The sequence below is a fragment of the Sinohyriopsis cumingii genome, unplaced genomic scaffold (assembly GCF_028554795.1).
Source record: "Sinohyriopsis cumingii isolate HCF-2022 unplaced genomic scaffold, ASM2855479v2 utg000036l, whole genome shotgun sequence".
Lineage (NCBI taxonomy): Eukaryota > Metazoa > Mollusca > Bivalvia > Unionida > Unionidae > Sinohyriopsis > Sinohyriopsis cumingii.
The window spans coordinates 1,181,525-1,207,327 of record NW_028315863.1 but is presented as its reverse complement, the minus strand read 5'-3'; the positions used below and the strand labels follow the sequence as shown (position 1 = coordinate 1,207,327).

The following is a 25,803-nucleotide window of genomic DNA, read 5'->3' as shown; positions in this document are numbered from 1 at the left end:
TTCTCATCTAGAATCTATTCATAGGAATCATAATAGGGTAAAATGTTTGACTTCATTTGTTGCCATTTACTACTAACAAAAGGTTGCATAGGGCATATTCTATATTTATAAGCCAGCCAGGGAATTGGCAATGGTAGAGGACTGTGAGGAAACCAACTAGGGAACAAATGGACAGACATGTTTACAACATCACAACATAATATGCTCATTTTGTTGGAAAAGGACAAATACTGCAAAAAGAACCAATACTGCAAAAGCAAAAATCTGAAGTGTGATCAAATCATTTCTCTTACTATATATATTACAGTATCATTATTTTGGCAGATTCTATCAGGGCTGGACAAAAGTCTATAAAAGTAAACTTATCATGACAACTAACCGAAAAATTGAGTTTGCCCTTCAAAGATCCAATGTTGCCCAGAAATATGACAACACAGAATCACAAAGGGACTGAAATTCTAATGGCTGAAAAGAATTTCTAGGAATTCAAGACCATTTCTCTTTTTTAATTGCTGAGTGTTAGATATGATACAGCAATAGCTAGATTTTGAAATGAGCTGAGGAGGTGGATATAATGGATATTAAGATTCACACCATTTTTGTTTAAGACAAACAAGACAATATCAGTCTTCTTGTGGAAAACATGTTAATAGGATTTCTATTTTGCAGGGGTAGTGCTAACATATAAGCAATCAATTTGGACTCATCTTAAATTTACAATTCAAATTAAGTTACAATTTCACAAGAAGTCTTTTTGTGAAAGCACAATAATGATGTGACCATCCCTTAAGTGGAGATAACAGGTGGAAAATCATCAGCATATTAGTTTAGAAGAAAATGAAACAACAAAATTCTCCACTTTGCTGATTACTGTCCACTTGTCCGGGAAGTTAAAATAACTAATATCAGATAGCAATACAGTGAATATGAACCTATAACATCACTTTGTTGCAAATAGTTTCTGACAGAGTTAGTAGTTTCGGGTTTGGAAAATGTTCATTCAGCCATGTGAAAATGAATTGGAACATTTACTCATCCTGTATGCATTACTCATCCTTCTGTGTTGTACATATTCACTAGAACTGTAAGGTTATTAACAGAATTGATAGGATTTTATATATGTGTATTTAAATAGCATTGCCTTTAGTTTCTACTCAATGACATGTCTTTGTTGAGGAAAGATAACAATATATTGATTATTCACTTACAAGAAAGAATGTTTTTGTTGCAAATAGTTTCTGACAGAATTTATTAGTTAAAGGCAAGAACAATATTTATATCAAAGATAATTCATGTTGGAAAAGATAACACCTTTAATCATATCTACTTGAATGTGCAAAATACAGTCCAGTGAGTGCACAGTGCTGCAAGAAATTCAGCTCCAATAAACAAAGACCTCCACATGGTGTTAGCCAACAGACCATTAAACAAAGACCGCTGCATTGTGTTAGTCAACAGTCCAATAAACAAAGACCTGTGGATGGTGTTAGTCAATAACAGCATGCTGGAAGTGAATAGTCGATGCACAAGTAAATTACCACTTATGATAATAACAAATATTGAAATTAAATCAAGTAAAATAATGACTGTTTATGTACACAAGGAATGAAACATGGCATTTTGCAACCACTAAGAAACTAGGCCTGAAATATAGTAAAGTAAAGCCTGGCACAAAAATAAAGAAATAACCTGCAACAGGAATAAGAAGCAATCTGGCAAAAGAATAAAGAAATAACCTGGCACAGGGAAAATACCACATCATGCAAAGCCATTACAGAATGACCTGGGCCTAACACAAGAAAGTCCTCATTTTTTCAAAATGAGATTTATGATGTAATGAAGGATGGGGCATATGGACTAAACAGGACAAATAGCTCTATAAACATTATATCTTTATGCCAATGAATATTCCAGGTGCAAAAGAAAAAATGGAAGACTACATCATTCAACTTTATTTAAACATACCTTGACCATCTTTCCATCCTTGGTATATGACATTGGCCTGGCAATGATATTCAGCTTTTCCATTACAAGTATTATATGCTCCTTATTGTCATGGAAATCAGGCTTCTCCTCCTTGGTCCAGAGAGCATCTAGAAACCAACAGCATGAGGTCATTAAAGGCAGTAATTTCAATGTCAAGAAGGTATCTAGATATCAACACCTCATTGTCTTTAAAAGGCAGTAATATCAATGTCAAGAAGCCGTCTAGATGTCAAAAGGACATTGTCTTTAAAAGGTAGTAATATCAATGTCAAGAAGCCGTCTAGATGTCAAAATAACATTGTCTTTAAAAGGCAGTAATATCAATATCTGGTATGCACACTATTTTCATACAAGTTTCTGCTGAAAAGAGTTCTGAATATATTTTTATACATATTTTAAAACTGAGTTGGTAAAGGACTGAAACATAATGAAATCAGTGATACCAAAAATTTAAGCCATTGTCCACCAAATCTAGCATAGTCCAAGACCATTCTAATATCTTATACCAAATCTAGTTGGCAGCTGATGATATATACAAATATTTTCCATCACTTTCAAATGAGTGGGCCATTGTCCAAAATATCTAGCATAGTCCAAAACCTTTCTAAAATCTTGTAATGAATCTAGTTGGAAGCTGATGGTTAATTAAAAATATTTTCCATTAATTTCACATAAAAGGGCCATAACTCTGTGAAATGTTGACATAATCAACCTCCTTGATAGCTGACAAGATAAACATTCATCCACCAGTTGATTGGAATTCATTGTTTTTGAATGTCTCTTTGAACACATTAATGGCTATATTAATCGGAGGAAATGGAAGAACACATAGAAGCAGCTGACCCAAGCTGGACCTGATGCATATCAAATCAGAAACTAGTGAAATATAAATCTGATACTCTGTAATCTCTAGAATGTTACAAATGAAGTGTCAGTACTCCCATGTCAGCCGCACATACAAACCAGCCAACCTAGTAATCCATGTTTAATCAAACGTTCAAGTCTCAAATGATGATTGTCCATTATCAAACAAACAACCAAGTATCAAATTCCAAACTTTGTTCTTTACTTACTCTTTTTGGATTGTAACTATGATGCTGTATAATCTGTAGAATGTTACAAATGAAATGTCGATACTCCCATGATAATCCCACTTACCAAACAACCAACCTGGTAATCCCTATTCAAACAAACATCTAAATCTCAAATTATCGGTAGCCCCTTATCAAACAAACATTCAAGTCTCAAATAATTAACAGCAAGAGAACTTAAAGACCTTTCACTGTATCTTAACAGTATCTCACTGGTACAGTTACTGTACAAACTCCAAACCTTGTTCTTTACTTAATCTTTTGGAGTCATCAGCATCATTTCCATGCCAGTAAACTTTTGATTTGCTACACTTACCAGTTATAATGTTACAGACATAATACCTTTTTTTCTCAACAATGTCATTTTCCTTTAACGTCTTATCACAAGTGAAATCCAGTGAGCTATGAACCTAAAATTCTCTGTTACTGAATAAAATTTTGTAAAGCACAAAAGCTACCACTGCACATGTTTATGCGGGGAATTTGCAATAAAAAATGCAAATTAATCACACTCATAAAGCCCTGGCAAACAAACTTTGAACAAATAAAATTGTCCTCCCATGCATGTAATATCCCCATCTTTTTCATAACTGTCAATTACATCAGATCATCAAACAGGGTGTGAGGAGGCAACCATGACAGTTAAGTGTTATATAATTAAAATTAAAGTGGTGACTGTTATGAAACAGGGGTTCCTTTGCACAAATATGACAAAGCAATTTTCACTTTGAACAGTGAGTGATGCTTGTTTCAGGTGACTCTTACGGTAGATGGGTCCATTTGCACACAAAAGTATTTGATGTAAAGGATCTTTAACTGTAAATAGTGATTGGCCAAAAGTTGGCAGTGGGTATTAACAGGGAACAAGGGATCTTTGGTACTTTCAAGATAACATTACCACATCTTCAATGCAGTTGCTTCTTTATATCTGTCTATTGTTATCTCTTTCACAATTTATAACATGTTGGAAATGTGAAAACATATCTTCCATTGAAGGTTGCTTTGATGTGTCCTTGAGAAAGAAACCATTCCCATTTCATCAGTATGATGTATCCAATAATGTTAAAATTGTCGTTAATTAAAACCAACCAATTATCACAACCTGTCACCATTTACAATCAGACATTTCAATACTATTTAAACTCTTGATAGTACAATTTTCTAAATCAATATTTTGTTTAATCAGTCCCTATCTTTTATAATTTAATGAATAGGTTCTTCAAGTTTTATTATAAACATTGAGCGTGAAGCATTTACTGAGCAGGCTAAGTGGTCTGGTGATATGAAAGTATTGCAGCCAAGAACTCTTTTGACAGGTGTGTGTACACATGTTCCAAGCCTGTAGTGATTGCATGGTGCTCAGGAAAAGATTGCTTGATCACTTTTAGAAAACAACCACATGACCATTTTGCTATGTTGGTGAGCATGAGGAATGAATGTCCTGAGAAGTATTAGGTCTGATGGCCAGGATTGATCAAAACAGAATTTCTTGGATGATTGTAACAAAGGTATTTGTCTCTGTGAGTAATTTTCCCCAGAAGCTGTGTCACCGGATCATGCATAATGGATTACGAGTAACACATGTTCCAGATCAGTTGTTGAGGCTGTCCAACAGATAGCAGGAAATATCCTGGAACTTGTTTGGTTAAAACCAACAACTGCTGAAAGGCTTACTTTGTAATAGAAAGAGCAGATGGGTGCAAGATCATGTTTGTGAGGGACACTGACTTGGATATGATCTTGATAAGAGGCTTTTGGAAGAGAGTTGCAAGCTGGAAGGGAACAAGGTTACATTATGCACAGCTGTTATCAACCATTTACAGCACAGTGGGCTGCGGTAAAGATTAACACTCTTGATTACAAGGAACAAACACAAGTGGGGCTTGTCTCAAATTATTAGAGAAGGATATCCTGATCAAGAAGAGGGCAATTGTTTTTATGATCTTGATGGCAAAAGTACTTGATGTTAAGAGGACTGTGGAGAATAGTACCCCATGTGTGGGTGAAGACCGGAAAAGAGTTGTCAAATCCAGCATCAAAACAGCAGATACTGAGAGACTCTCTTTTGTGAGAATGATATATTGCAGCAAAATATCAATCTGCTGATGGTGTGCATGGAGGGTAGTACGTAGTCACATAGCACAGTTGCGAAAAATGGTAACGGAGCTGGCACATCGTAGACCCCTTACAGTTGACTTGGGTATGGTAAAAATGAAAGAGAATTCTCCCATCATTATTTTGACCTCGATTGTTTGCAGATATAAAATGATATTGTAAGTTAATTGTCAGATGACAGCAAAACGGTTTGCAGGCAAGAAAGCAGTGACGCAATGGTTTGACTACCTGTAATGACATAACTGTTCCCAAAAATTGCAATGGGAATTGGGGGTCCATTATCTACAATGATGTTTTGACACAAGTACATTCTGATGGTGACTGCTCCGGTGACCTAGTAGCTAGAGCATCCACCTCAGATACAGGAGGTTGCTGGTTCTAACCCTGGATGAGTCATACCAAAGACTTATAAAAATGATACTAGCAGCTGCCTCACTACGTGCTGTGCATTAATATATTAGTGATGGGACTGGTTGGCCTGGTATCAGGATACAATGACTGGGTGGGACATGATGCTACATGACTGCGACATGATGTCCCAGTGTCCGACATCACTATAAACTGCCAAACTGCAGACATCATAGCGATATGACTTAAAAAATAGTTAAATCTACATTAAAAATCCAAATCACACACTGACACACACATGCACACATTCTGATGGTGGCTGATTATGCTACAATGTACCCCAAAGCATTTTCTCTGAAGGATATGGAAGCAAAAAGTATAGCTAAATCACATATGGAGTTTAGCCAAGTTGGTTTTCCAAAGGTTGTAATAACAGACAAATGAACTAACTACACTAGCATCTTGTTTAAATAGTCATATGAAGTGCAGCGTATCCATAGAGTTATAACAACTTATCATGCACAAGCACTGCAAAAATAGAATGCTTTAACAGGACATTGATTTCAATGATGCAGATGGTCTGTGCAGACACCAAGAATGATCAAGATAGGATGTTACCATACTTATTGTTTGCATACCTCAAAGTTCCCCCGGGAGTAATCTGGATTTGCATCCTTTGAGATCTAGCACGTTTGGCCAATTAGAAGGCCAGTGCCAATTTTTCAAGGGTTGGTTACGAGAGAAGATGACAGGAAGAAGCCAACTGTGGAGTATGTTGTGAATATGCATTAGATGTTTGCTGACATCAAAACTCTTGTTTTTGTACATTTTAGCTTTATTTTGCATATGTTGTACAACTCTTACATGGTGTCTGTGTGTTCTTTAAACCCAAACGTAACAAGGTGTGATGCTGAGGTACCTATGTCTGTGTCATAAAAATAAACATGTGATGGTGGGATACCTACTGTATGTGCCATAATAATAAAGGTGTAGTGATGGGACACCTACTGTATTGGTTAACTTTCATCTTTATCATTGAGGCTCATTATTGATGTGAACGCAATCATGCTTTATTTATCTGCCATTGTGCTGTGTCAGAAAATGTCTACACAGAGAGATCATAATTCATTTGCAAAGACAGGATCTAAGCAAAAGAGGAATTGACAGAATATTTATGGTACATGCACTTTATTTTCAATATATTCTTGAGGTAGAAATGTTTATTTTATTCCTATTTGATACCCATATCCTTGAACCAACATCACGAGCCATTGCCTTGGTAAACTAAAACCATTTCTGTTGTGTATGTGTTGATTTAATATGTAAACAAAACACTTCAGCCTTTTATGTCCATGTGCTCTTACTTACGTGTATATAAAGACATAATTATTGATAAGCAGTAGCCCGCAATTTAATTTATTCTTTAATCATGTATATCCATATCGATTCATTCTAATTGTCTCTAATTTATTCAGAATGCATGATATGTAGACGGACATATTTCCTTCTCAATGTCAGTACATCGATGAAATGGAATACAAACGTTAATTTGTCTTTATAATGAAAATTACATCTGATAATTATGAGAATGATGTTTTAACAGAAAAGTAACTATTTTTTCTAAAGACATATATTATTTGCATTATAAAGAGAGAGAGAAAGAGATTACAGTGGTTCCTCTCTTATACGGCCACCCCTTCTGCACAAGGAAAGTGGCCTTATAAAACAGGTTGTAATCAACAAAGAGAAGAACTCGACAGATGTGTGAAGCCCAAAACTCTATCATAACATTGTTCAGCCCATTTCCTGTAAACGTCGGCTTTTATAGACAATGATACAATACTAATCTTACTGTTACATGTACTTTAGCCAACACTTCCTTCAGCAATGGAATCTTGACATTGGGAGACATGGATTGATAATAGAGATAATCTGATTACTCACCTTACATTACGATATGAATTAATTATTGGCTCTGGATACATTGGAAAAAAAGTGGCCGCTCGTGAGTCGAACATTTTACATTTTTATACTAATATGCTGGCGGCCGGTCACTGTTCACATTAGAGCGGTGGCCGTTCTTGAGGGGTACTTCTGAATACAAACTCGTCAGTGCCAAGGGATTCTGGCCATAAGTGGGTGGCCACTGGTTAGGGGTCCATTTAAGACAGGGACTACTGTATACTTTAAGTTTCATGGTTTTAATTTGTACGAGATTAATTTTCCAACTATCATATTTTGTGTGGACCATAAGGTCATTTATTATTCTTATTATTATTATTATTATTATTATTATTTATTATTATTATTATTATTATTATTTTCTTTGCAATTTGAAATTTCGAATGAAATATTATTGGGCATTAAGAGTAAAATTTATATTTGGTTTAGATTTTCTCTCAAAATGATCCTACCAAGGAAACCAGGACATATGAGATGACAAAAGACCCAAAACCTATAACTTATAATGAAGAAGAATTCTTGCTTTTAGATATATATTATTTGAAATAGTGAACATTTCAAGAAATAAATGATGCTGAGGCAAAATTACTTTTTTTTCTCACTGTTTTTATTGGTTACTGTATGACATCCTTTCACACATGTAGTGCCCTGATCTTGAAAAATTGTCTGACAGTGCTCAAAGTGCCCTGGTCAGCACCTGTCATCTGAAATCCTAGCTGGAACACTGAATACATGTCAATGTTACACAGCCTTTAACTTAAATAGTGCACTACATACAATGCCATATATAAGCAAATTCAAACAATATCCATGTTTTTAGAGCAATTATACAAGATCTTTTGTTATCTTTTTTGTATGGGATCACTTCCCAATGACTCATGTACTGACAACCATCATTTTGGAGTAATTTCTTCATTTGGGGTCTTTTTTTAATTTTTCTGTCTGTGATCACTTCCCAATATATGATAAACATAGTTTCAACACATTACTTATATATATATATATATATATATATATATATATATATATATATATATATATATATATATATATATATATATATAATGTTTTACATAATTTGCACAATTTGGTAAAATGGAACTTCTCCTTGTAAAAAAGAATTACATGAAATAGAGTAATGGGATTCAAATATACCAACCTATTAGTTCATGAGTAAGTTTCCCTTTATCTCTGAAATCATACCACTTCTTAATGATGGTAGGGTTTTGCATAATGAATGTCTCAGCCGTAATAAGGGACTTGAGGGCATCAATCATCCACTGTGGGTCCAGCACAATCTTCTCCCTTAGTCCTTGAACACTAAAAATTAATAAAGAATACTGTTTTACAGAGACATATCATTTACTTTAATAAATGTTCTCACAGGCACAGATAAAAGATACTGACTATGGTATTCACTATGAATCTTCTTATGAACCATCTCAGACTTAGGTAATTAATACAGTTCAAGGGTACTGACTATATCATTTGTATGACCCTAATAGACAGATATTGTAGTATCTTATTACAGTTATTACACAGATACTGTTAAAAGGTAGTGAGTACAGTATGTATAGTACCTTATTACATACACAGTTCCAAGGTACTGACTACAGCACTTTGTAGTACCGTATTACACAGATACTGTTAAAAGGTACTGACTACAGCATTTGTAGTACCTTAATAGACAGATACTGTTAAAAGGTACTGACTACAACATTTGTAGTACCTTAATAGACAAATACTGTTAAAAGGTGGTGACTACAGTATTTGTAGCACCTTATTACACAGATACTGTTAAAAGGTACTGACTATAGTATTGATAGTACATTATTATCAAACATCTCAGACTTAGGGAAGCAAATACAGATTGAACAAAAACAATGAACTTGAAACAATAGGAACAAATATGTACTAAGGGTTGTTCCATAAACTTACATGGGACTGGGAGAAGTCAGTTTTGAAATTGGGTAGCCACCCTAAGATGTGATTAAGGCTTTTCAGGACCCACTGATAGAATGTATTGAACAATAAAATCACCCACCATTAGAATTTATTTTTGGTCATGCTACGAGGCGAAATCGGTGACAGTGACCTAAAAAATGAAAATCTTTAATTGGTATATTATGTTAGTTAAGTGAAAATGACTTTGCCCTGTTGTTGTTTAGATGTATATTAAGTGACCGTCATTTTGAGATGATCACTTGCTGTAGTCAGTTATGTCCAGTGTTTGTGATTGACCATTAACCCTTTCCTGAGTAAATTATAGTAGAGATATGAGTTGGGGTCTATATGTCTCTAGTTATAGCAACTATCACGGGCCGATTTCCACAAGATACCATTTCATGATAAAAACATATAAATTTGTGTTTTGAAACTTAAACAATAGTATGTAAATAACAATTTGTGTTTTAAGAACAGAATCAGTGACCTTAAGATTTTAACTGCCACATGTGCACTTGGATCATTCACTTTGATTTGAGTAACATCTGGGTGAACATTGTGTAGCGGTGTAAAAGTAACATTAATATACACTTGGTGACATAGGGTGATTTTATCATGAGACTCATTTTTTCTCAATTCTAAAAAACACTGGTGTTCAGATGAAGGTTTGGTCTTAAAGAAGTTTATATGGAGACTAGGCTTTTTTTGGTTTGGGATAAAATACTTTTATGCCCAGATCAGTCCTTTTTGGTTGGTTCTGTAAAGACTCTTATATGCAGACCAGTCCATTTTGGGGTGAGTCTAAAACACTTTTATATGTTGACCAGGCATACATGATTTTACTCATAGAACTGGATGATTGTGCTCTCTATTTTAAGCACTACAACACAAGTTAATTATGGATTGGCTATGGTGCCATGGTGGCCATATCATTGACATTTGTTGATATTTGGACACAGGTAATATACTGGAAACACAATGTTGTAGCTGTTAGAAGAGCATGGCATGCATACATTGATTGTTTTATATAATTATCCAATGTCTCATTATGTAATTATAAATATTTGACAAAGACAACAGAGGAAGAGGTATAAAGATCATAAAAATAAAATATACACACTCTTACATAACCTATTAGTTAAACAAATTTGAGGATACATAAAGCCTGTCTAGATAATTTAAACTTGTGTAATTGTAAGAAATTTCGGTCCATTCTCTATAAAATAAGAACCATATTATAACCAATTACAAATCTTTGTTTCAAAACGTTAAGATATCTGACATGATACATAATAATATTTAATAATAATAATAATATTGACTTAATACGGCAACTAATCTTTAGATATTTTATTTTCATTCATGTTCTTTTGAAAAAATCTGTATTAGACTCCATGTCTAATTGGATACATTTTTTAAACTCAAGACAGTCTTGTAAAATATAGACATTTAATGTACAGGTCACTGTGTAACAAAGTATTATTTTACTCAGTATGATAATAATAATAATAATAATGCTTTATATATAGAGGGTGACTCATTAGGCAAGGACTATTCTTACTTGAGGCCCTCTTAAGGAGAGTATAACAATGCACAGTATATGAAGATAGCAATAATTACTGTTTAACATGTTTTAGTATTAAAATACTAAATTCCCTTATCTATTAGAAACACATACATGTTCATGATATCTCTTTTCTGAAATACTGTAATATTTTCAACAGATTTTACATGTAGTGGAAGCATGCTCCACAGAACTGTACCAGAGTATTGGAAGCTCTTTGTAAATTGCTCTGTTCTTGACTTTGGTGCTAGAAGGTTTCCATGTGATACTCATCTCAACTGGTATTGTGTTGAAAAAGACCTGAATAAGTCTTGAAGATACTCTGATGCAGTTCCATGTAAACATTTATAAAAAAAAGAGCTGCGTGTAAAAATTTATCTTGGCATATATTGTGAACCATTTGAATTCTGTAAATAATGCTTTTGAGGGATGACCAATAGATGCATCTGAAATTACGCATGCTGCTCGTTTCTGAAGTTTATGAATCCTGTCATGCTCAGACTTAGCAGTTTCCCCATACATTTGAACAATAATTCATTATTGGAAGAATATATGACTTGTAGTATAGATTGTGAGTTTCCATAGGTAAATATTTCTTGATTCTGCTGAGTAGGGCAATTTTGGATGACAGTGTTTTACAAAGCTAATCAATATGGTCATCGGATAATAAATTATTATCTATGGACACACTTACAAGCTTTTCATGTTTGACATTTTCTAATGGATGATTATTTATTGCAAGAGATAGTTCTGGGTTCCCTGATTTGTGTATCTTTTTCTGATATCCAATAAATCATACATTTTATTTTACCTTCATTAATTATCATCCTATTTTGTTGTTCCCAGTTTTGGACTCTAATAAGGTCAGATTTGGATAACTTCAGAACTAGATGTATGCAAGGCTGCATCATCTGCAAACAAATCTGTATTTGTGGATTCATTATTTAATGGTAGATCATTGATATAGATAAGATGAAGAGAGGGCCTAAAATGGAGCCTTGAGGGACTCTTGAATGAATAGTGCAAGTTTGAGAGCTAATAGTGCCAATGCTTACTTGTTGAGACCTTTGGTTTAGGTATGATCTAAACCAGTTTAAAGAAGGATTGTCAAACATGTAACAGTTCAACTTTTGCGGCAGAATTTCATCATCAACAAGATCAAAGCCTTTCTTGAAGTCAAGGCAAACAGTCCAAGTCATATGTCCATTATCCATTTCCTTCAGCTAAAGATCAATTAATTTGGTTAAGTTCTGTTTGGAATGAGTGGTACTTTCTAATTCCTGATTTTGCTATATGAAATAGAGAGTATGTTTCAAAAAATGTATTGACCTGAATGGCTACATGCTTTTCAAATAATTTTGACAATACAGGTAGAATTGATATTGGTCTGTAATTCCCTGGATCCTCCTTTTCTTCCTTCTTAAAGATAAGTGTAACTTTTGCACATTTTGTTTATGGAAAATTACCACTTATTATACTTAAGTTTATAATATGCATTAATGACTGTGTTATTAGTGGTGCAGCAAGTTTACAAATTCATGGACCAATACCATCCAATCCAGAGGATTTACATATATTCAACTTAATTAGCATATCAAAAATATCTGCTTCACTAACATTAGCTATTGAAAAATAAGTATCATCTTATAAATGACAGAAGAGCATCAAGTTCAATTGGGATGTTAGTCTGGTTCTGAATACTGTTACTGGAGATGGTTATGAAGGAATTGTTGAACATTTCTGCAATGTCTTGTACACATGTTGCTCTATCATTTTGCTTACGTCTAGGGGGAACATAACTGTTCTTGGGTGGATTCGCCTCTTTTACATGCTTCCACAATGGTACTCTTACTTTCATCACTAGCCTGTTTATAGTTATTCTATTTTGCCTTATCTATCAGGTGCTTAGCTTTATTCCTCCACTTTCTATAGCTTTTTGTGTCTTTTTTTCTTGTGGAAATTATCTTTTGGGTGCCTAGCCTCATTGATCTCAGGGGTAATCCACTTGGGTGTAATTTGATGTTTAGCCCTTTTTTGTTTTAATTGGGACATATATGTCAAAGGCTGCACTGAACATCCAATACCATTTGTCTAAGGCAGTGTTGACATCAGCCATATACAACAGGGTTAGTCAAAAATTCTTTTTTTTGCATTCTTAGTTACCAAAGAGTGGATTAAAAGACATTTCCAGATCAATGGGGGAAAATAACCCTCATCTTACCTGAAGTAGAGAATTGTGCCAATCTCATGCTGGAAAGTAAGGAACACTTCCAGTTCATCTCTGCCTTCAATCTTAACAGATGCTGACTTATTTATCTCTTCTATGAGACTCAGTGGTGCAAACTGACGAAAAGAAAGTAAACCATTACTGTAATAAAGTCTGAGAACTATGGTGATAGATACATGTGTACCAGTAACATGAACATGCTTGGAACTTACTATCAACATTCAATTTGAATAAGTAGAACAATATTTGCAGACTTAACAAATGTTGATGGTAAATATCACATGATGTGTTGGAAAATGGATATTTTCAAACTAATTTCCCTCTCTGATGTGATCTTGTTGGTCATTTCAAAACAGGAATAACAAAAGGAAAATAAGAAATTTGTAAAATAATTGTCATGAAAATATTTCTTCTGATTTAATTTGAGATTTTACTAGCTACTGATACCTTGACACCAGAAGCTTTCAGTTTCATGATTGCTTGTTCCAAGGGCAGCCATCGGGCAGGTTTTTCCTCCCCCCAATGGGGCTGCTGTGATGCCAGCTCAAAAATTCTTTTTTTCAGGTCCTCCAGCCTGGGGTCACACTGGGTGTTATCAATGGCAATACTATCCATTAGGTGAAGTACAATCGGCTTGTTTTTCAGCATTTGGCGGATTGTCATGAAGTAGTCATCAATGACCTTTCTTCGAGATTTCTGTGAAGAAAATAAAATAATTCATCATGGAATCAATTGCAGTTTGTCACATTGGTACAACAGATAACAATACTGTATTCTTCAATGCATCCTAAATAAACTCACATGTGTAAAAATAATAAGAAAACTCATCCACATCTTAAACACAATACAATGAAAACACATTTGTACAGGAGTCACTCATTTAACATAATGTAATCATGTATTTTGGAACACACCAATACAACCAAAATACATGCATATAGCAGTCGCGCATAATGGAATCATGCATATCTGGAACACAGTTATAGAATGAAAACACGTGCATATAGCAATCATAGATTTTAACATAATGGAATCATGCATGTTTTGGATATTTCAATACAAGAGCACACACACACAACAGTCAGGTAATTAACATAATGAAATACAAAATTTAAGTAAACTGTGTTTTCCCAATCACATTATGTTAGGAATATTAGCCTGTTACCTTGCAAATGCAGCCCTACTAAAAGATAAAACATATGTCTTATCCTGTCATGTTTAGGTAGACAAATGGCAGCAGATCATGCCCATTACCTCCCCTTGATACCACAAGGTGTCGCCAGGTTTTAGCTGAGCAAGACACTAATGTGGATGCTCGCATGGTGGGCTGGTAGGGAGGGTTCTTAAGTATTGTGATTGGGTAAGTATTCTCGGAGAAACACAATTTATTTAAAACTTTGCTTTCTCCTTTGATCACATTCCTCAGTTACATTATTTCAGGATAATAACAAGAGGAAATGCTGAGCATCCGACCTCTACCTCAGGTATCCTTCTGAGGATGAGTGGTTGGATTTCCCATATGGAGGATAACCCAATGTCCTAATGACAAAAGCAACAAAAGGCTGGATATGCCTGGAAATCTATGGACATTTTTCTTAATATATTTCAGCATGGAAAACCCTGGAAAAGAACTTATGTCAATTTTCTGATTAGTGCTTAGTTATTATTTTTCATTTCTCCTGTTGAACTGATTAAGTTTAGCCATGCAGAAAAATCTGAACAAAATTGTCATGTGCTTCTCATAAACTGCACATCTGGACCTTGTTAACAATGTATGCAAATATGACAGATTTTGTAAGCTGATGTGTGCAGTTTGTTAAATCATGTGAGCTAAGGAAAAACTAACCAAATTTTCACATGTGCTGATTTTGGACTTTGATTCCAATTGGACTCATGCTAAATCTGTTCTAAGTTGGATTTTCTCACCTGTGTTTTCCTTATGAGCAATTTGGACGTAAATATCTGTGCAAATGATTGACATCTGGCATGACATCCAGACTAATGTCAAAAAGACATTTCGCTGGAATACAATATTACGCAAGGACAAAATTCTAATGTTTAAGTGCCCCATCTGCACCGTGCATGCAATTTATCTTAAACAGTAGTATCCAAAAACTGAAATTTTAAACAATTTCAAGAAGCAAATGTACAAGAAATAATGTATGTTAACAATGTCCTCAATTAAATTAATGAAGACAACTTTTTATTTCCAATAAGTCCCTTTAGTTACATTTAATATTACCATATTTATTCATTCCTGAAGGTAATATAAAAACACAGATTTGATATGAATAGCGAGTCTGGTGGAAAGCCAGAGCCTCTCAGCTTTACTGCGGTTTCTTTTAGCAGTGTGAAACTGGTCCCTAACACCGCCATACCATGGAGAACACTTTTGAATTGATACTCTGCACCTGGATGCTGGGGCATGTTTGTCCAGCAATGAATGCAGACATTTATCGAGTTGTTCTGCGGTAGAGGTAGCAAGTTGTTAGGTTTGCTTCAATGTAAAATACTGGTAAAACTAAAATATTACTTATCTCAACACAGCAAAGAAGGACAAATCTTGAAAGTGAACTATGTCTGACAAGGAAGGATACAAATTTGCAAATGGTCTGTCATGATAGACTACATGGTATTCTGGTAGTAATAACCTATCACGAACTGAACATATCAAACATATCAGTAAAAAGGTCAATTCAAGTTTATGGCTTTTCAGCAGGATAAGACATTTTCTCCCTGAAAGGCACAGAAAACTGTTTTATAACAGTTACATACAACCCTATTTAGACTACAGTAATACAGCATGGGGTAATTCAAATGATAAAAACATAGCAAAGCTGGCACATCTTCAAAAAAGAGCATTTGGGCTAATATCAATCAAGAAAGAAGGAAAATTTAGCTGGTAGGTTGAAATTATTACCTGTTAAAGACCGAATCTGTTGAGAAAAGCCAAATTAATGTACAGAAAATCCCATAATAGTGCTCCTGAATATTTACAATCAACCAGCATAGGCTACCTGGTAATACTCCCCAGCTGCGATCCATCTCTACCAAACAGTATAAAAGTCCCAAACCAAATAAGGAGTTATTGGAATATATTGGAATTTTGAGCTCTGTGTCAGAGTATATATACCATCTATACAAACCTCTGGAATCTTGTCCACATGTGTTCCCACTATAATCACAGGAGGGATGCCAGAGTGTGAGGATGTTGCACAGGAATGTATAGAGTTGAACCAGATTTCAATCAGCTCTGAAGAAAGAACAGATACCAACTTTGCAAATCAATGAATAATAATAATAATAATAATGAAAACAATAAATACAGCATAAATTCCAGTCCAAATGAATACTGAACACAATAATAATACAAATTGGTTTTATTATATCTTAAAAATGAATGAACAACTCCCTCCATCAACAAGACTATACAGTCCACACCCGACCCTGTCATGAACAACATTTCCCACCAGAAAAACAGTATCCAAAGGAAAACAACCCTCTCAAAAGCTCCCAATATCTATAAAGAAATTGCCTGCACTAATTAGCAGTCTGTTACTAAAATTATGATATAAAACCCGGACAATATCAAGCACACAAGGCAAACTGCATGGGAATCCCATCAACCCAGACCCAGACAAAAACAAAGAGACCAATAATAATTCCAATAATAAACCGACACATAGAGAACACTCTAGCTATGTATTAATTACTTACATAATCAAATTTATATAAAAAAACACAAAACAGAGAACTCAGGTCAAGCAGAAAATAAACTTTACCCCAGATGAGGCAAAGCCAAACACACAATGCCAAGCCACATTGGCATATAATGAAATTTAAAAAAATACTTTTTTTTATAAATAAAAAATCCTGACAATGCAAATTATATATATATATATATATATATATATATATATATATATATATATATATATATATAAGAAAAGGTCACCTATGCCATCAAGAAACAGAACTCTTCCCAGCATATGCGTACATAAAAAATGTAATCATATCAATAATACAACATAAACTGAGTTCAAAACCACACAAAAACTTCCTTTTTTTAAAAATTGGACATTTATACAAAGAAATAGGAATTATTGTCATTCATAGAACTATGTATATTACAAAATTTTTATACAACTTTTTGAATGAAATATATTTTAGCGGTTAGTCTCAGAGTTAATAAATGTGACACTGACACTATTGATAGTTAAAATGATGTAATCATGATCACCTAGATAATATAACTGTCAGATTGCTCTAAGTACGAATCTTACAGTATTTAAATTAAAATGTACATGTTTAGTATAAGCTTAAAAGGAGTAAAACCGACAATATTTTGAATAATTTTGAAGAAAAGATAGCCATTTCATGTCATTCCTTGAGAATATTAATCTGTACAAATAGTGCCATCATAAAGAAAAGAAAATCCATCTGTGGTAATTCTCTAGTTAAATAGGCAAAACAAAACAAAGTCATATATATTCCTTGACAACAAATTCAGTGGCTGTTCCTTTCTTCTCATTTACACTTTAAAACTACCCATGAACTTATAATATTGCTCCAAACTGGTGAGAATTATTAAGAAAATTTAAAATCAAAATTTGGCGTACACAAAATTTAATGTTTCAACATCCATAATTTACATCATAGAAATATCGGTTTACTGTAATGACAATGTTTCTGAGAACCTGTACAATATGATAATCTGAATTAGATATTTATTTTATCTCTAAAGTAAATAATTGGCAGAAAATCTTGCTCCTAATTTGAAAAAAAAGTTTAAAAGTAAGTTCATGAATCGTAAAGCTTTCAGTGCTTAAGCAGCATGAGTGGTAGCACTAATACTGGTGCCTCTACATTGTAGACGGGGTTAGGACATCATAGTTAGGTGAGTGGGTGTTGCCCACAGGGGCTTGTATTTTAGGACATCATAGTTAGGTGAGTGGGTGTTGCCCACAGGGGCTTGTATTATTGCATACAAATTGCCTGTCATACAGTTATTTTATAGTACATGTATTAGAGGTAAATTGTAAGCAATAATACAAACCCCTGTGGTGTTGTCAACATTGACATTCAATATTAATTTATTCATTAATACATACTGTTATTCAACACCAAACAATGATTGATTTGATTCCAGGGTATATTTCAAATTATCACACAAATTGATCATAATCCATCCTCTGAACTCTTTAATTTCATGATGTTATTATGCCGGGAAAGCATGTGTAACTATCCTAGATATTAGCCTCATTTCCAAATTTGGCACATTTGGGACACTCCCGTTGTCATCTCGCTTAATGGTTAGTGGTCGCTTATGACACCACTCATTTTAAAGCTAAACATTTATTTGTATTGCAAATTGTGACCATTCAGAAAGGAAAAAAAATTGTTGTATGTACATTTACCTAATACTCTGTGTTATGCAGGCTTTTAAATACAATTATTAATTAAGATGTAGTTTTGTTGCTATAAATAGCATAGTACGGTTGTCCCTACAAGCCTCAGCACAAAGAAGTTTTCCTTGCGGCTCCTACCCAGTGAACAGCAGAATTTTCCCTGCCAAGAACAGAATTATTGAGAGTTCTGTTGGAGGTATAAAAGACTTGTTAATGTCTCTGCTGGAACCTGTTCTGGTTTCCAAGGTATGTGTTAAGAGCTCTTTATGTTTAAACAGAGAGAGGGAAAATATTTACTACTTTTTACTAATAACGCAGTGTGCAAAGAACAGATAACTCTTTTGTTTATTATTTTCCAAGAAATATTTGATTTTACTTCACAGGATCTAGAAAATAATGCCTGATTACTATTTCACTGATAAATCTAATATTAAGCTAAAAATGAATGATTACATATCCAGAACGGTTTTCATGGATAGATGTAGTGTTTAAAACATAGTTTTAGACTTTTCCAAAATTTATTTATTATACGAAAAAGTTATTTTCTTAGCATTTATTCATGTAGATATCATGAAATAACTATGTAAAATCAAAATATTTCTTGCAGACCTTGTTCAGATAATGTTTATTACAATTCAATAGAAATAGGAAATATAATAATAATAATAATAATGATAATAATAATAATAATAATAATATTAATAATAAATGCAGGTTTGAATATAGAGCCAGTGAGTGTTTCTCAAGGCTCTATTTCAAATTAACCTATATGACTTTAATGAAATGTTAGCCAATGTTTTAAAGTCTGTCAATAAACAATTTTAATATAACATATCTTAACATTCAACTTTGTGACATTTATAAATGATAATATATACTTTTATCATAACACCTGTTATTGAATTACCTAGATTTGTCTGACTGAACACTACCACTGTGATACCAAATCAATGCATTATTACTTGGAAGTGATGCACATGATATTTGAGTCTTGAACTTTTGAGTCTGCATTTCATCCTATGTCCTATTCTTATTGTAAGGATTTCCACCCACCCACCCACTATGTAGGAGTATCATAGAGACCTCTTAGAGTTACTGTCTAAGTTTAACTAGGACTTTGGTCTAATGAGAGATTATCAGCTACAGAGGGCATAGTGAGCCATTGATCGATCATGAAGTTAGTAGCCATGCCTACTTTGCATCTATCTATCTATCTATCCATCTATCTATCTATATATATATATATATATATATATATATATATATATATATATATATATATATATATATAAGAACAATGTAATTAATATACACTATTACTTTTAAGAGTAACATAATTTCAACATGTGTATGACTCATCATTATGGTATTTTATGCAAAAAAATGTTTGTGGTCGGGGATTTAGAAAAAGGCAAAAATTAAGTGCTTCAGAAGTACCTGACAAAAAGGAAAGGTAAACTTTATATTGAAGCTGAATGTTCACCAAACATTTCTATTCAACCATCTGTAAGAAATATGCAAATTTCAGCTTGAAATAATATGATGTCACCACGTTTCAAGGACTAAAGATTAATATTATTAATGGTGAACAGTGCATGAGTTTGCATGCTTACTTTGAATTTATTTCAAAACATATATCATGATGATGAGTTTATTTTTGAACTCGGCACATTCTAATTAAACATAAAACATTAGTTTTTTAACAGTAAATTCCTGAATAAGATCATCCCCTGTTCCTGCAGGTATGTTGGACCAGTTTTCAGTAAGGTTTAACAAAATATCATGTATTGCTACTGTCAAGCTGGAAAACATGAATTAAACAGGCCATAAGTGTGATTCAAGACTGGCACAGTGACAGTAAACACCATATTAAGCTAAAAACTTTGCCATGTTTATTTCAATTTTCATTACCTCCACTACATTTTCACAAATTGCATTTCATCTTCTCCCACATGTGACATATTCCAATCAGCACGTGATATCAACTAAATGTTATTGTAGCCCTTTTAGATGTTTCCCTCAAGAATCTGAATATTCCTTTTAATTCTTCTGTACTACTGAACAGCTTTAAATGGTTTATTGTCCATTTTCTCCTGACATGTTGCTTGTTGAGCGCCATTTAAAAACAAAAAAAAGCTACATCATGCAGCTGTTTAGCATCACAAGATACATGCAGTTTAAAGCATCTGAGGTACTCAGGTAACATTAGTTTGGTTTCCTGACTACATCCATTGAATCTAATATAAAGCCCGGATCTGATTCAAACAAGGTTAAGGCAGCATCCAGATTTTACTGCAAACAATTGTATTTCCATCAGACTTATAGTAATATCACAAGGGCTGGCAGGTCTACATACTTATCAGTTTTAAAGAAATTTAAGTAACAAGACATGACAGTTGCATAGGCATGTCATCTTTCTTCACACTGAAAATTTTGAAACTTCAACAACTCCACCTGATAACTTACCTCTCTCTGAAGTTCATAATAATTGTAGCACAGATCATATGCTCTAGTGAAGCAAATGGTCAACAGATACAAAATTTGCATTAATTTTTCACACGGATTATATTACTTCTTTTAATATGATAAAATGTGATAAATTTACTTCATGCCAAATTATCCAACTGGTCAGATGGGCTGGTACTCATTTTCTACTGCTGTCTGCCAAGAAATTACCTGGTAGCAAATCAGTGGACCGGTGGCTGTAAATACTTCGTGCCTTTCTTTCAACTTGTTCCAATATGTAATTTCTCAAGAGAGCAGAATAGCACCTCACAGCTAATGGTTCTTTCTCTTCTACAAATGAACTTCAAAATGTTTTGACTGATATTTTAGGTACATGATTCTTTGTCGGTTCCCTACACACTCCCCCTTTACAGCTATAAATGCTTTACTTACCATGAACTTTACACAGCTTTATCCCCTCTGTATCAAGGAAACACTCGTCATCTTTTATGAGGTCTGTGATTTGTTGACTGAGGTCTATAACCAAGAGATATATTGCACGACTGGTCAAGAATGTCTGGTGGGTAGTATAGAATACATATTGCCCTGCAAAGTCCCACAATGCCAAGGCAGCATATTCCATCGAACTCTTCTCTAGTTTGCCTGAATTTTCATTGACCAAGTGGAGGATTTCCAACACTGTATCTTTCTCATTTTCTCTGGACTCTATCCTACTGTTTTCTTCTGGACCCACTCATGCAACAGGTGATTCTTCTGGCATGGAAGGTGCTGATTTGTCTTCTTGATTGCTGTCTGGCTCGGCACTGACATGCTGATCATGATGGGGATGTCCTTTATCATGTTCTTTGCTGATGGGCTGATTGTGTTGGGGGTGTCCATTATCATGTTTTTCTCTGGTGACCTGGTCATCCAACTTACTTTGTGACTCTTGTTTACTTTTAGACACCTGCTTCTGAGCACGCTCATTTAAAAGCTTTACAAGGCGCTGAAGTCTGTAGTATTGTTCTGCATCTGAAAGGAGGAAAATTAACTACATATTTTTGAACACAATCCCTTAATGCGGCTAGCTGTATTGTACACAGAGTAATTTAAAAATGGATTTCCAGGAATCCAAGACAATGGTTTCTTTGCTCCCATTTTCATAGCCAAGTACTGAAAAAAATGACTTATTCTTAAAATACAAACAAAAAACAACATACTATATTTTTTAAGAAAATTATTTTCATATTTGTCTAAGTAAAATTCTGCGCAAGATACCTTAAAAGTCATCGGCCATACTCTAAAATTTTCTTTTTACATCAGATCTGCATTACATTATTAAAAAATAGTTATACTCGCACAAAAAGAATACAAAAATTTTCACGTGTAAAGAGGAATAATCATTTGATTACTCGAAATAGAATTATAAAAATGCTGTTATCTCCCCTCAGCTACGAATTCCCACCTACAGAGGATGCCAACCAGAAATGACGTACATTTATCCCCACTAGAGAAAGTACATGCTTCTTGTTGTCGAAAAATTAAACACTGTAATCAATGGAAAGGGAATATGTAGATGAAAGTATTGAAAGCTAATTTACTATTCAGCCATATATTGATATGCCTGCATAGATAGTGTCACTTTCAAAACTGTTCCATTGTTTCAAATTACTTTTAAAATTTCTGTTAATACAGGTAAAAAGGAATCAACGCTAGCTTATCTATGTCTGCCGACTTTGTGATAAAAAAGAAATCGGCACACTTAAAAGAATCCAAAGGAACCAAAGTTGGCTTCCTTATGTCGGCCAACTTTTAAAACAATCGGCACACGTAAAAGAATGCAAAGTCAGTTTCTGGGGTTGGCTTGCTTTGTAACAAAATATCCTTTGTATTTGATATCTTGTCGCTAAGTTTAAGGAATGAGTTTATTTCTCGCTGCCAGTTGTGTGTATTCATCACCCGGATTTCTATTTATTTGCCTGATGTAATCGATCGTAATTGATTTTTGTGGGGTATATAGTATAGAAAGCAATAACTATTATAAATTGCTTTAATAATACTGTTGTAACCCATGCTATCTATAAGATTATCATTTGTTCTCACAGTGAATGAATTTTTAATAATGATTTTTATTTGCAAGATACCATTATATCATTAACCTTGATACAATACAATCTTGATCATTTTGAATCTTATAACATAATGGCAGGTTCCTTCAAGCAATTGGGTGATAGTCCCATCTCATTTGCATCTGTTATTATGACATAAGCGATACACACATGACCTTTGAGAGTAAAATCAATATCAGAGTGCTGACTATCAAACAGTTCCCTGACATGCCACTAACTACAAAGTCTGGTCATTATGTATCTGTCACTGAATTTTTAAGTTCATTGAAGTACAATATGCAAGCAATGCTTTTTGACTTCACCCCAGGCTTCTGGTTTAAAAACTCGGAAACAAAAGGTGTGATTATATATACTATTTCATTAAAAACCATTTCAATAGTACACAAATTGTTTTACTGACAACCGTATGTCAATGCCACCATTTATGCATAAGAAGTGTTAACAAAATATTTAAAATGGTGACTGGTGCCATGTTGGCAGTCAGATGTGCACCCTTGTCATTCTGAATCAGCTATGCATGTGTAATACTGTGATCTGAGTCAGCTATGCATGTATACTATTATGACCAAAATCAGATATGCATGTACACTACTATGACCTAAATCAGCTATGCATGTACACTACTGTGATATAAATCAGCTATGCATGTACACTACTATGACCTAAATCAGCTATGCATGTACACTACTGTGATATAAATCAGATATGCATGTACACTACTATGACCTAAATCAGCTATGCATGTACACTACTGTGACATAAATCAGCTATGCATGTACACTACTATGACCTGAATTAACTATGCATGCATAGGCTATGACCTGAATCAGCTATGCATGTACACTTAGTAATGGGACCTGAATTAATTATGCATGTATACTACTAAGACCTAAATCAGCTATGCATGTACGCTACAATGACCTAAATCAGCTATGCATTTATACTACTATGACCTGCATCAAATTCTGTTCAGTAGTTTTTTAGGTGTCAATAGGAATTGTGAAAAAATGTTTCACATGATGAGCAAAAGGTCATAACCTAAATAAGCTCACTTGATCTGACAGCCAAGTACACTAACAAGAGTCTCTCAAATGGACATACACTGAAACAAAAACCCAGGAATCAATTGGATGTCTTTTCCATTTTCAATTACATGTGTACTCTATAAGATTTCTTGTACACAATTTTAGCTAAGAAGTTAAGGCCCTGAACTCATGATCAAAATGTTTTGGGTATGATTCATGCCAGCGATCAACTTGAATGTCAAAAGTATGCTTGGATTATACCCATGTAACTTACTTTAAACACAGTTTAGTAGCTAAAATTATGACACATGCTGATCTAATGTATGGTGTGCAAATACTGTAGCAGGCTTATCTGTGAGAAAACACCCTAAGGGGATTCAAGGTTAAAACAATGATTGATAATTGATGTGCCTGCACAGACTAGTTCCAGCAATAGGCTAATATAAAATCTTTGAGCTAAGAAAATGCTAGCTTAAGAGAAAAATCAAACCAAAATAACCATAAACAACACAAACAAAAAGAATTAAACAGGCAAACCCAAAATCAGAAACCAGAAAAACCAAACCATAAATTACCAAACCACCAAACATACAAACAGGGGACAAAATCAAACACCAAACCAGACCCAAAACCTATCCATGAAAGAGAGCAAAACCCAAGACATAGGAAAAAATTTCACCCCATCAATCTCACAATCATTATCTCTAGCAAAAACTCAAAATTTTTCAACTTGAGGCACAATAACATAACAAGCGAACTCATAAAGGCCCACAGGACAGAGTTCTCAATCATCAGACCCAACACAAACTATATGATAATCAGATGCAGCACTGCCCAACAAGTAAACAAGTATATGGAAATTGAACAAATCACAAAAATTAGAGTTCCTATAACTCGACATGCAGCACTAAAGGAAAATATGGGAAGCAGGAAACATACACTAACTGCAAATACTAGTACAAAACACAACCCAAAACAGTACAGTAACAGTATACAAAAAAGTCTTTAGGCTGCCCAGAGAACAAGGTCTCGAAACAATCAAACACATCGAAAAAGACCTTGCATATTATGGGTTTAATATAAATAGGGTATACTGTACAAACTCAAGAATTCCCCAAAACAGGAAACACCAACTGCTTATTGATCGAATTCAATACCTCCCCCAAACCAATGGTAAGATTAGGTCCCTACAGAAAGCAACACAAACTGGAAAACTACAAAAACAAACCATGCTTTTGCGGAAACTGCAACAGTGGGGCCACTTCACTAGCTCTTGCAAAAACAATTAAAGATATGACCACTGAGGGGCACATGTAAAAGGCAGTGCAGGAGGAAAGAAATCAAATGCGCTAACTGTACAGGACCTCACTATCCTAAATGATATGAATGCCCCCCTAACTGCTCTTGAATTTGCTATAGTACAACATATGGATTCGAACCCACACACCATATAAATAAGCAAGACTAAAAATCATTAAAAATCATAACCCCCCCCCCAAAAAAAAACACTAATTCAGAACTGAACATTACCACCAATCAAACAAAACAGACCCACCCCC

The 25,803-nt window shown here is 34.1% G+C and overlaps 1 protein-coding gene across 1 annotated transcript in view; it reads right to left on the bottom strand.

The window, feature by feature from the left end:
- Positions 1–21,759, bottom strand: part of LOC149775015 (uncharacterized) — a 44,062-nt gene extending 22,303 nt beyond the window's left edge. The window contains exons 1-6 of the mRNA XM_089944550.1: positions 21,544–21,759; positions 16,384–16,490; positions 13,685–13,933; positions 13,232–13,353; positions 8,662–8,822; positions 1,966–2,093 (exon numbers count right to left, since the gene is read on the bottom strand). Of these exons, the coding sequence (XP_089800676.1) occupies positions 1,966–2,093; positions 8,662–8,822; positions 13,232–13,353; positions 13,685–13,933; positions 16,384–16,490; positions 21,544–21,733 (957 nt within the window). The 5' untranslated portion in view covers positions 21,734–21,759. The remainder of the gene's footprint in view (positions 1–1,965; positions 2,094–8,661; positions 8,823–13,231; positions 13,354–13,684; positions 13,934–16,383; positions 16,491–21,543) is intronic.
- Positions 21,760–25,803: the final 4,044 nt, after the last annotated feature.